Source organism: Apodemus sylvaticus, chromosome 22 (assembly GCF_947179515.1).
Source record: "Apodemus sylvaticus chromosome 22, mApoSyl1.1, whole genome shotgun sequence".
Taxonomy (NCBI): Eukaryota; Metazoa; Chordata; class Mammalia; order Rodentia; family Muridae; genus Apodemus; species Apodemus sylvaticus.
Genome location: NC_067493.1, coordinates 53,037,002 through 53,050,534, shown reverse-complemented (window position 1 = coordinate 53,050,534; position 13,533 = coordinate 53,037,002). Strand labels below are relative to the sequence as shown.

Sequence of the window (13,533 nt, the reverse complement as noted above, 5' to 3'; positions counted from 1 at the left end):
GCCTGAGTCCTTTGGACATGATGCAAGAACTCTGTGTCGATCAGCATTTTAGACTCCAAACTCCCAGACAGCTGACTTCCATCAAAATAGCTTGACGCATGCGGGCACTTAGTGGATATTCTCAGTAACAATGCCTGGATTTTCAGATCATTTGGGGGTTTCTCTTTCAGATTTTTTGCTTGCTCCAGGGTTTCTTTGCTGGGAAGTATTCCTGGGGAACTCTTGAGACTGGGCTTTCAGAGGGCAAGGTGTATTTCCTCTTATTACAGAAGCCCATTCATGCTCATCTGTCTCATTCCTAGTCTCTTGGTCTTTTTTTGGTCCAAAAATATCTTCAAGGACAGATGAGAATAGTCCTTTTTGCCCATCATTAAAGCCAAATGTCAGGGAGGAATTCAGCCAGGGTTGATGGAGAATAATAGATGATGCTCCTGTATTGACAAGGCAAGTCTATTAAAAGAGACAGCTTTCAGGGCCGGGTTCCTGTCAAAGGGCTGTGGGTGCATAACTCTCTACCCTGTGACAATGTTTCAAGTGACTTAAGTGGAAAGCAGCTACAATGTTTCAAGTGGCTTGAGTGGAGAGCACCATGGGGGAGGGGCTTACAATGTTTCAAGTGACTCAGTAGAGAGCAAGGACGGTTGTTTTGTTTTTGCCCCCAATATCACTTTCCTGAGTCTGTTTAAGCAGAGAGAACAACTTTCATGCATAGGAAGTGAAGTGACATGGCTGAGAAAAATGCTTCCCAAAACAAAACATTTGATGTAGTAAAACAGCACCAATAACAGGGGCCATGCCAATAGCAAGATGGCAGACCGCCCGAAGAACAGCACTTAGAAGAACAGTGACCCAGACTTTTCAAAGAACAGATAGTTTTGTAAAAAGGAACTTTAGAGACTTTCCACTCAGTTCATATAGGATACATGATCTAAAGATCGAACGAAACAGAAAGTGAACTCCCCATGTCTGGCATAGGGAAAGCGGGGAGAGGGCACAGAGGAGGCAATTTTCCAACTGAGCACTGAAAGAGCTGCACCACTCGTGACCTAACAGGTCCTCTGGTGACCTGAGAGCCTGAACAGCATTGTTTAATGGTGTGACTCTGCCCTGGCCCTCTCGAGAGTTTGGAAGCATCCTCCAGCGCTACTGTCAGAGCAGTAAGTCAGAAATGGCCTCCTTGTTAGTGAGCGGCCAACTCCACCTTAGCTGTGACTTATTTTGTGTCTTATTTTGCTGAATGTCTGGACAGTGTTTAATACTTTTGGAAGGAAGGATCAGTCAACCTAACTGCCATTTGCCTGAAATGCAGTTTTGATGGATGAGCAGAGCCTGGTTTGGTAGATCCCGGGCCAAATGGAAAAACATGCACAGTTCTCTTTGTCTTTTCTTTCTGTGGGTATTTATTTTCTTTCTGACCACAAATCTTGTCATCCCGAGAGGGTGTGGTCAATTTCAGGGCAGGTTTGTGGCTTTCTGTGAATGGCTTTGGTCCAAGCGTCCATTATCAATCTTCTGTTGGTTTATACAGCCAGTTGTGATTGCAGTAGTATTTCTTTGCTTCTTTCCTACATTGGGTATTTTTCTGGGTTCCATATATATTAGTTATTTCCACATTGCTTTGATCACAGTGCCTGTTAGAAATGCCTCAAGGGAGGAGGGAGTTATTTTGGCTCTGTCTCTTAGAGGTTCAGCCTGTCGTGTGCGGTAGGAAAGGGAAGCTGTGTTCATGGCGGTGGGTATGCCGTAGTGGCTTTTCACACTGTGGCAGACCAGGGAGCAGAGAGAGTGTACAGGAGCCAGGGGTCCCTACAATCCATGAAGGCCCGTGCCCAGCGACCTACCTCCACAAGATAGCCTTGACCTCAGCAAGTACCACATCCTTCCTAAAGTTCACCATCAACTGGGGAACAAAGGCTCGCACTGTGCCTGTGTAGGGGACCGATCAGACTCAGAGCGTAGCAATGTATTTTCTCTCCTCTTTATTCATTCTCTTTGAGGAGGCTGAGGACATCTTGCCATGACTTCCTGAGACAAGGTGTGTGGCAGGCATTGTTTTTTTTGATATCTTAAATTTCTGAAGATGTCTTTATCTCTTTCCCTAATAATTATTTTGATAACCCTGGAATGAATCTGGGGGTAGTTCTCCTCTATGTTCTTAGGTCATTTGTTTCATTACGGTGCTGCTGCTGCTGTTATTTTCATTGTTATGTTTTCTTCGTGATTGGCAGGAATTCTGAAGTCAGGGTGAAACCTTAAGTGGCCTGAAGTGGCTTATTTCTTCTCTTTGGTGGTTTGCAGGAGAGTAGAGGAATCTTACTCTTAAGTATTCGAGATTACACCAGACGCACATCTGTGAACATCTGGTTTCTATCATTTTATCATACTGAGGGATGCTTTTAACCTGGAAGTTCATGTGTTCTGTTGTTCTGGGACTCATTCTTGCATTATTTATTTATTTGATCATTTCTTCTCTTGTATTTTCTTTTTTTTTTCTGCAACTTTCCTGGACTGCTAGATTTCTGGGGGGGTTGGTGGTGTATTCTCATATTTTAACATCTCACCTTGATTTTTCTGTACTTTTTATGGGGGAGGGTATTTCCTTACTCTGTTTTTTCCCGTTGTGACAAAATACATGTAGTTATAAAACCATTTATCCCCATTTTTAAGTACACCGTTCAGGGGCACTGGTCACATCTGCATTGTTGAGGGTGTCTGTCACCAGTGTCTATGTAGATTTTCAGAATTTTATCAATTTTCTGGATGAAATTTCCTTACTGTTAAACAGCCCTCCATTTTCCTCCCTAACTCCCTGCGGCTCCTGTTCTGTTCTCTGCCTGTATGATGTCCACAACCTTCGGTCCTTTCTATAATGGAGCCTAACAATATTTACAAATGTGTTTATTGGTGATTGATTTCTTTTAGGTAGTGTTACATCTTCCAGGTGTATCCATGAAGTATCTTGTTACAATGTTTCCCTATTTAAAGACTGAAACATTCTACCAAAAGACACTGAGTTGCTTCTAAATGTTTCATTCTTTTGCTTTGTTTGTATCTCATCCTTGTGGTTTTAAAATGTCTAGTTTTACTATCTTTAAACTATATGACCTCATATTTGAAAATTCTTTTGTTTTGTTTGTTTGTTTGTTTGGTTTGGTTTTGGTTTTTTGAAATAGGGTTTCTCTGTGTAGCCCTGGCTGCCCTGGAACCCACTCACTCTGTAGATCAGGTTGGCCTCGAACTCAGAAATCCGACTGCCTCTGCCTCCCAAGTGCTGGGATTAAAGGCATGTGCCACCACTGCCCGGCTTGAAAATTCTTATATTTATTATTATGTATGTGTGTGTATGTGTAGGGGTCAGGTGACAACTTTTGGGAATCATCTCTCTTCCATAGTTGGCAACTGGACTCAGGTCTCAGATGCTTGTGTCATAAATCCTTTAGCCACTCAGCCTTTTCTTCATTTTTTAAAAAAAGATTTATTTATTTTATGTATGTGAGTACACTGTAGCTGTCTTCAGATGCACCAGAAGAAGGCGTCAGATCTCTTTATGGATGGTTGTGAGCCGCCATGTGGTTGCTGGGAATTGAACTCAGGACCCTCAGAAGAACAGTCAGTGCTCTTAACCACTGAGTCATCTCCCCAGCCCCAGCCCTTTTGCTTCTGATACCCTCATCATTTTTTTATTACTGATAACTGCTTCTGCAAATCTCCTGGTTTCTTCAAGGTGTTCTTGTCTTGTGGACACAACACAGTCTCTTATTTCTCTGAGATAAGATGCTAACCACGGGCCCTTGACATTTTCTTCTGCTTCTCAAAGTAATTTCTTTTCTTTACCTTCTACTCAGTTCAGAAAATCCCTCGGGTGTTTTCCTATTTGAAAGCAAGGCACCAAGAAGCTGCTCAGAAGTTGTGGCCCTGAGGATGAAGCTTACCAGTGGCTAGGTAGCCACTGCATATGGTGGCTGCCATTTCTCTGGGCAGGGGGACTCCTATTGTAGTAACTATTTATTGTTTCCATGTTTTCAACCCTGACAGTACCCAGGATCAACCAAGGAGACAGAACCTTTGGGAACATCTGTGAGGAGGTTTCTAGATCAGTTTAATTGGGAGGTACAATGAGAATTTTGGAATTTTGGTTTCTTAAAAAAAAAAAAAGAAAAACAACCCACAGAAATATTCTAAGAATCTGTTTTTGTTTGAATCTCAGGTGTAGAGATGTGGGGTTGCTTTGCTGCACCTGACTATGATTTGCCTTGTGATCCAGCAGAGGCATGTTTTTTGCCAGATTCTATCAAGATTCCGTGATCGAGTGACATTTGGAATTCTGGGAACTTTTTCGAGGGTGTATAAATGCTAGAACGCCCAATAGACAGGGTGTGTGGTTGGTCTTTTATGGGGGGATGGTTGCAGTTTGGTAGTATTTTTTACTCAAAGAAGAGTCAGGGATTTCTCTCTTCTCTCTCTCTCTTCTCTCTCTCTTCTCTCTCTTTCTCTCTCTTCTCTCTCTCTTCTCTCTCTTTCTCTCTCTTCTCTCTCTCTTCTTTCTCTCTCTCTCTCCCCTCCCCATCTCTCCCCCTTCCTCTCTCTCTCTGTGTCTGTCTTTCTCTTCTCTCTCCTTCTGTCTCTCCTATCTTGTGTTAGGAGATGAAAGTGGTGGGGGGATAAAGGGTGGGAAGAACTAGAACCTACAAAGTAGCAAAGACAGGCTAAAGCGGGGGAAAGACCAAGCCTAACGGTGGGCAGCATTTTCCCGTGGGATGATGTCCTAGACTGCCTAAAAAATAAATGAGCCAAAGGCTGGGCTTTGCTCCCTGATTGTGGCTACAGCATGATCTTCTGTCTTAGCTTCTCCTCCAGGAGGGATGTGTCCCCCAGCTGTGATCCAAGATAAGCCCCCCTTCCCTTAAATTATGCTCATAAGGTACTGGCTCTAGTCAGTAAGATCAACATGTAACACCATTTTTCTAGGCACTTTAGTTTTTTATAATTTTTTTTTGGTTTTTTGAAATTGTTTTTTTTTTTCCGAGACAAGGTATAGCCCTGGCTGTCCTGGAACTCACTCTGTAGACCAGGCTGGCCTTGAACTCAGAAATCCGCCTGCTTCTGCCTCCCAGAGTGCTGGGATTACAGGCGTGTGCCACCACTGCCTGGCTACACTTTAGTTTTTTAAACTGGAGAGAAATTTTCCTGTCTCCCATCTGGTTGCCAGAGTAAGGGATCAGTGAAGTGGGGGGGGGGGGGGGCAAGAACTTCCTGTTGAACACAGGGAGTTCCCATTAATCTCAGCTTCAGGCAGCCCCCCTGACTCTACTCTCTGACTTGTGTCTAGATGTGTTCTGTTTACTCCTGCCAGAGAGGAAATCCTTTTTCTGACAGTTACTGAGGATGCAGATGCCTGACATCATAGACGTGCTAGGTGATTCCTCGGTATCTTCTGGCTCCCTCTCCTTTTTAGAAGATTTACTTACATTTTTTTCATGTATGAACATTTTGCTTGCATGTATGTCTATGCACCATGTAAGGGCCTGGCACCTTTGGAGTCCAAAAGAGGTGTCAGATGATCTGGAACTGGATTTGTAGGGAGGTGTGAGCTGCCATGTGGGTTCTAGGAATCAAGCTACTCGTCTGCAAAAGCAAACACTGAGTCGCCTCTCCAGCTCCCTATTGGCTTCTAGAACATACTTTCAAAGATTCCTCCTCTCTTCAGCCCTACCATTAAAAAAAATGACCTTCAAAGACAATATATTCATTGGCACTTCTAATTTTTGAATCTTCTTAGAGTTTTGCAGGAAAAATTGAGTTTTTTTTTTCTCCTTGGCCACTGTGTAGGAATTAGACCTGATGTTTGCATGTGCTGAACAGTCAGTCAGTGCTAACCTGTCTCTCTATCTCTTGCTTTTCTCCTCCTGCACTCTCACTTTGCCCTTGGGTGCTGATATTGTCTACCAGCATTTGAAGTGGGTTCAGATCAGAGGAAGAGAAACAAGAACATTCACCATTCCGCATGGGAGACCACGTCTTCCTCTCTTATGAGTGTATGTTTGCTTTAACATTTACCTTTAGGCTGCAAGAAATACTTATTCAGGAGGCATGTCACTACTGTTATTAATATCATATTTGCTGGTCACAAAGCAAAACAGGAAAATTTCCACTGGGAAAAGTAGTAACTTGTGTCTTTTGGTCCTACAGACACAATCACCACTGCCACCTCCTCCTCCACCACCATCACCATTATTTCCACTACCATCATCATCATCACCACCATCACCACCATCACCACCATCACCACCATCACCACCATTACCACCATCCCGACTGCCATTATTATTACCAACATCACAAACAGCACAGGCACTGCGGTACTGCATTCTGCTTGTGTTCAGGTAGTAAACGGAACCTTTTAAATGTTTATCTTTTAATCTCCACAAGTACACTTGGCTAAGTGCCACTCCAGCCTCCATTTCACAGGGTTTAAAAAAAACCCCAAAAAATCTCAAGCTCCGGAAAGGTTGAGACAGTTACATGGAGTCATAAATAGCAAGCCGCAGAATTTGAACCTCACCAGAGTCTGCAGACAGGATCTGAAGGTGTGAGTGAGGGATTCTGGTGAAAGAAACTTCTAAGTCCCCCAGTCAGAAGCCTCGGACTGTTTCTGCATCCACGTCTGCAGAGACCATTTAGATCAGCTGTAGAACTTACTGCATCAGGATGTCAGGAAGGATGGGGGCTTAGTGTGGGCACACCTACAGTCTCCTGGGCAAGGCACCAAAGGCCCGTTATAACACCGATGGATGGTGCACTCTCCAAATGTGCTGGCTATCTTACACCTCACTGGGGAATCTCATGACTTCCTGATCTACAGACACAGAGAGACCTTACTGGTCTTCCTGAGTAAAAATAGAGGAAGCTCCTGGTGTCTGGGGAAAGTCTCCCATAAAAATATTAGTTGACTTGGCGAACATTCTTCCTCCAGGTGGAGGACTAGGCTGAGGAAGTATGGGGCTCCTTTCCACTGTGATCAACAGATATAAAATGGAGATTATCCCCGTGACCCATTTGTCAAGCTGTGTGCCCTGGTGCAGGGCTGTACCTGCATTGAGGCAGGTGCTGTATTCAAGTTCATGTGGAAATGCAGTGCCGGTTATCAGTAACTCCTTCTAGAGGGGAGTTCTTGGGGTATATCTGGTGGGTAGTGATTTTTTTCCCAATCAAAACATTCCCTCCTTGAGGGAGGAGGGGAACTTGGGACTTTTCAGTGATACATTTACCTTTGAGGCATTTCTACTCCTTTAATTAAGTCCTTCCCTTATTCTTGTAACTCCTCCCCTTACTCCTGTGAGTAATTCCTCCCCTTTCTCCTGTGAGTAACTTCTCCCCTTACTCCTGTGAGTAGCTCCTCCCCTTACTCCTGTAAGTCCTCCCCTTACTTCTGTGAGTAACTCCTCCCCTTGCTCCTGTAAGTCCTCCCCTTATTCCTGTGAGTAACTCCTCCCCTTGCTCCTGTAAGTCCTCCCCTTACTCCTGTGAGTAACTCCTCCCCTTGCTCCTGTAAGTCCTCCCCTTTCTCCTGTGAGTAACTCCTGCCCTTACTCCTGTAAGTCCTCCCCTTACTCCTGTGAGTAACTCCTGCCCTTACTCCTATAAGTAAGCCCAAATAAACTCACTGATTCACTCCGCTAGAATTATCTCTTTTGTGTGTCGCTGGTGCCCTGTCTGGGAAGAGCAGACATTTGTTCTTGTTGCCCTATGAAAAGTCGCACAGTACAAACCCCTCCAAGTTGACTACAGGTTACATATCCTTCTTTCCTTGGGCCGAGAATCTCCATGCTCCTGCCACAGGCAATGCTAAGCTTTGTTATTGCCCCAGGACCCCCTGGTTCCACATGGGTGTTAGAGAGAACACAGACCCCACAGCTTGGATGTTCTGTATTTTTCAGTGTGGTTACTCCAACGTGCAGTTCTATGTTATAGGCGCTCCTCAGGCATAGCTTTATAGCACAGGCGCCGGTTGTTCTGAGATTGCTCTTTTTTTTTTTTTTATTAACCATTTTGGGAACTGCTTGCTATTCTCAGCATATAGATATGTTTACACCAACGTCTACTATAGGGCGTATCATTTATTAGGAAGCGTACCAATTATCATTGGTGGTCAACTTGAGAAAGACTCAACTGTGGATCCACCCGGATCCGTTTGGTCTGTGGGCATGTCTGTGGGAACTGCCTCGTTATTTGTTGTAGGAGACGCAGGAGTGCCCAGCCTTCTGTGGGCATCACCATCCTCGGGCAGGCCTTAGGCGGGGTAGGAAAGCTCGCTGGGCATGAGCCAATGAACACCAAGCGGCATCAGCACCACTCCACGGGCCCTGCCCTTGGCCTCCTACCTTGAGTTTCAGCCCTGCCTCTATTCAATGACAGATTGTGACCTGGAAATCAGAGGCAAGGAAATCCATTTTCATCAGGGTGTTTTATCGCAGCGACAGAGATGAAGCTGTAACGGACTTGACTGTGCTGGTTTTGGAGGTGGACTGTGAATTACAAACTGAAATAAACCCTTTCCTCCCATGTTGCTTTGGGTCAGAACGTTTTATCACATAAATAGAAAGCAAGCCAGGCAGTGGTGGTGCATGCCTTTAATCCCAGCACTCTGGGAGGCAAGGCAGCTGGATTTTTGAGTTCTAGGCCAGCCTGGTCTACAGAGTAAGTTCCAGGACAGTCAGGGCTATACAGAGAAACCTTGTCTTGAAAAACCAAACCAAACCAAAAAACAAAAAACAAAAAACCAGAAAGCAAACAAGTAGGATGCTATTGGTACTTGGGATATGTTAGTTCAGGGGGAGAAAACCTTAAGCGTTGCTGGGGGTTTGCATTGGGTTCTTTTTATCAATGCCAATAGACCCCCAAACCGCCGTGGCCCTAGACTCTCCCCAACAGTCCCAAATGTCTTGATGGGGACTGTGCAACTCCTAGCCGAGACCCCCAGACCTATCGCTGAATTATCATATATTTATAGATGAGTAAGATTGGAAAACTGCCAGGGCAGGACAGGACATCACAAGACATCCTCAACCTTCTGCTTCTGAGCAGAACTGGACAATTGACTGTTCCGGTTTGAATACAGTGTTTCATGGAATCCCATGTTCAAACTCGATCCCCATTATGAGCTATCGGGCTTCGCTTTTAGAAGGCGACCAGGGTGTTACCCTCATAAGTGGGAGAATCCAATCATAGGATCAAAGACTGATGTGTTAATGCAGCTTCATAGGAGTGGATCTTCTCAAAAGCCAGTCTGTCCTGGGCTTCTTTACTCTCTGTACTCTCACGATGTCATACCAGCCAGAAGGCATGACGTTACTAGATACGCACCTTTGCATTTACACCACTTGAATGAGAAATTACTTCCAGTACACCAGAGAGCGAGCAACAGCTAGTGTTTAGCAGGCACTGTTTACAATCTTGGCTTCAATAGTTTCTGTATTCTGCTTGTACATCCATATGTAACATAGGATGTCTCCAGATACCAAATCTACCCATCTGTATTATGTTTGCTGCACACACTGCAGGTTCAATATGGTTGGCATGACATATTTTGTTCTACTCAATGTTAATGTGTTCACACCAGGTACAATGGCACGGACCTGTAAACCCAGCAATTCAAGAGGTCGAGGCTGGAGGTTTGTAAGTTCAAAACTAGCCTGGACTATAAAGGGAAACTCTGCCTCAAAACACCACCACCAGTACAGCTACCAGCAAACTCTGAGCCCCCACACAAACAAAAACAACGAAACCGAACTGGCAAGATGGCTCACTGGGTAAAGCTGTTGTTGTATAAACCTGAAGACCTGAGTTTAGTCCCCAGACCCCACCGTGTAAAGGTGGACGGAGGGAAACAGCTCCACAACATCCTCTGATCTCTACATACAAGCTGGGACAGGAGCTCTTCCGCTCACACACACCCACACACGCACCCACACAAACACTTAATAAGACTAAAATTAAGTTAAAACCCCAAACCGAGCAAACGTCAGCAAGGCACCCCAGCATCCTTCCCCTGCTCTTCAGATGAGCAACCAACGGTTTAAATAGCAAAACAAAAATTGTGCGGAACTTTCCCAAAGCTTTCTGTGTCTGGCAGCCAGATAGGGTCATGCTATAAAAGCCACTGAGAAAAGCTTGGGGGGGTGTGTGTGAGGGGGTTAGGTAGAGGGACTTCCACCAGAAGCCCTGTTCCCCAGGCTGTGTCACCACCAGCTGGAGTGGTGGCTGATTTGGGACCATTGAGAGGGAAAGCCTTCAGAACTGCTTTTTCCTACTTAGTGCTGGGGAAGGGTAATTTAGCTGCTTCATGAATAACCACGAACGGAATGTGGGCACTGGTGCCAGCTTGAGACTCTGCCGCTGGGAGAGTCTGGCAGCCCACAACTCCTCTGAAAATAAAAACAAACCCAGGATCAGATACTCAGGGAGGAAGGAAGTGCCAAAGTCCGCTGGTTGGTCTTACGGAAACTGGTACCGATAACTTCAGCTTCCGGGACTTTGAAACAGGAGCAACATGGACAGACATGTGAAGCCATCAACCCTTCCCTCACGCAGGCGCTCATTTCGTAATATTTCCTAAGATTATCCACGTGACCGATTCTCTTGTGGCTGCTTCCACAGCTCCCACTAATCAATGTGGTAATGTCCCTGTCCTCATAGAGCCTGCACGTAATGAGGGGACAGAGATAACGAACTTATTAAAGGAGAAAATGAGATGGCCCCAGCCTGCAAAGACACATGTTGCACAAGCCTGGTGACCCAAGATCCACCTGAAACTTGCAGTAAGGTGGAAAATGACAGAGAAGCCACTCTACAGATTGTCCACTCCTGTGCTATTGGTGCTCCCCTAAATAAAAACCTTAGAAGTCTTTGAAGTATGTTGCACTGAAAGCAACAGGGATGGGTACCTGCAGCTTGGGAAGGGATTTGGTTTTAAACTTTTAAACAGGTCTCATGAAATGATATTTGAACAAAGAGATTTATTACTACTACTACTACTCAGCACATCACAGTTATCTCATTAATACAATCTCCCAGAAATATAGCCACAACAATTCCCATTTTACAAAGCAAACCGAGGTTCAGAGACACGCACTGATTTCTGGACACCATAGGGCTCACACGTGGTAGGATTGGAATTTGAGCCAAGGGTTGTGCGCTTGCATGCTGGTGCAGCCAGCCAGGTTTGGGGAAGGGCAGTGAGTGGGTGCAAACGGAATCTCTGCGGTACCCAGGAGAGGTTTTACCAGTGGCTTACCGCAGGCTTTGGAACCTTAGCCCTTCTGAAGGAGACCTGTCTTTGGTGGAAGTTGCATTAGCTAGCTGCAGGAGAGGTGGGCCTTGGGGGAGGGAGCATAGGACTTCTGCAACTGCTGAGGTTGTCCCAGGGCAGTGTCTGTGTGAATTTCACCCTGCTACCATGACAGGACCAGCTGCTCCAGTCAATAAGGGAGGATCTGGTTCCTGGGAGTATTGAAGAGGGAGGACAGAGCTGAGCCCCAGGGCTTAGCTCCACAGAGGAAACCCCAATACACTGGCTGGAGCGAGACCCTGGGGTAGGACAGAGTGGTAGAAGGGGGCTCTTGGGAAAGTTGGACAAGATCCATGTACAGCAAAGTGGGGACAGATTAGGACAAACCTGAGGGAGAGAGCAAGCAGGCTTTCTTCCCTTTTGAGAAAAGCACTGGGCACAATCAAGAAAGTCCTACGGAGGTGTCCTGTGAGATAAATAACCTGCTCAGAGCTGAAATACAGGGGCCAGAGAGAGGTAGGGGGCGCTGGGTGTAACAAGAAACAGGAAGGAACTTTGACCCTGGGGGGGGGAGGAATGCTGGGTATTTGGGGGAGTGGGCAAGCTCAGGGAGGAGCTGTGGGAATCATCTCCATGAGTAACGGAGGCAGTGCCCAGCCAGCCAGCGCAGTGCAGAGAAATAACTTGCAAACATAGATGCAGCTCTGAGCTTTGGAGGGCAGGGCCTGGGTACTCAGTGTGGCCATTAGCAGGATATAGCTGGACCCAGAGGCTGCAGGCTCAGAGCTATGAGGGTGTACTGTGGCTTGTCAGGGCGAGCGCGTTGAGGTCCGAGGAAAGCAATGGGACTAGGAGAAGCCGCAAAGTCCAATGAGCTTGGAGTGGGAGCGTCCGCAGCAAAGAAGCGCAAAGTTGGTCTGGGGAAGCCTTGGTTAGCGGCTGTGCAGCTGAGGGCTGGTGGTCCTGCGCAAAGCATGGAGAGGGGATCTGCACCCCTAAACCCAGTACATAGGGCGATGATTGACAGCGCCGCCCGGATCTCTCCTTTGCAGCTGCTTTTGGTCCCAACCCAACTCACCATGATAGAGAAGACTAAAGCCACGATGTTGACCGGGTACGCTGGGCAGAAACACGAGATGATGGTGAGCCACAGATAGTTATTGGGGGCAGGCATATCCTCCTCGGTCTTGTCATCTTCTGTGTAGGCTTCTGGGCTGCTGCTGTCCAAAGCTCCCTTAGAGTCTGAGCGGGAAGCATACTGAGACATGGGCAAAGTCGGTGACACCGGGAGGGACGAGGAGCGCACCGTTCGTGCAGACTGGAGCTCTGGCTGTCGGTTCATGGCTAGCAGAGGCTCTGAAAAGCTTGCCACTCCTGTGTCAAGGGAGATGAGACTTCACTACTCCTGCGGAGGTCAGTCCTCTGCCTGCACGCGGCTGGGCTCAGGGACTTAGGCCAAGAGCCAGGAGCCTCCCCATAAGAGGGAGGGAGGGAGGGAGAAAGCAAGTGGGGGAGGGAGGAGCCTGTCACCCCGGGAGGCAGAGGAGCAGCTGCCTAGCTGTATAGAGACCCCTCTGCATATGCATGAACCAACTCACACTGAGAAGTTTGTAAGAAAGGGTGCAGGGAAGGGGGAAGCAAGACCTTTTAAGTTTTAAACGGGCTGCAAAGGACCATCTCACCCTTTAAAATATCACCGAATCGTGAGAAGGATTGAGATTCCTTCTATCTAGCTATTAAAACACTTTATATTACACTTCTTTCACTTCCCAGGAGAAGCAGGAGACCAAAATCTCTTTACTTCATCGCCCACAGGAAGACTCTCAGGTGGTTTTGGCTGGTACAAACATCCTGGACAGACAGAAGGGATAAAAAGAGAGAGGGGGATTCACTTAGGTCCTGGGGCAAAGATAGCAGCTAATGTTAGGATGTAAACTATTCCTAAGAAATCAGAATAGAGGGGCTGGTGACATGGCTCAGCGGGTAAGAGCACTGACTGCACTTCCAAAGGTCCTGAGTTCAAATCCCAGCAACCGCATAGTGGCTTACAACCATTCATAATGAGATCTGATGCCCTCTTCTGTCTTCTAAAGATAGTTACAGTGTCTTACATATAACAAATAAATCTTTAAAAAAGAAAAAGAAATAAGAATAGAGACTCTGCCCAGATGGAGCTTGGTTATAGGAAAGAAAGTTCCTATCACCTTACCCAGTCTCTACATTTGAAAAGGGTGGGGACATGCTCC

At 46.2% G+C, this 13,533-nt stretch overlaps 1 protein-coding gene across 2 annotated transcripts in view; it reads right to left on the bottom strand.

Moving 5' to 3' along the window:
• Tmem233 (transmembrane protein 233) overlaps positions 1 to 12,691 on the bottom strand; it is a 39,538-nt gene extending 26,847 nt beyond the window's left edge. For both annotated transcript variants that reach the window (XM_052168419.1, XM_052168417.1), the window contains exon 1: positions 12,366 to 12,691. In XM_052168419.1, coding sequence (XP_052024379.1) covers positions 12,366 to 12,629 — 264 coding nt within the window. In that variant the 5' untranslated portion in view covers positions 12,630 to 12,691. The remainder of the gene's footprint in view (positions 1 to 12,365) is intronic.
• Positions 12,692 to 13,533: the final 842 nt, after the last annotated feature.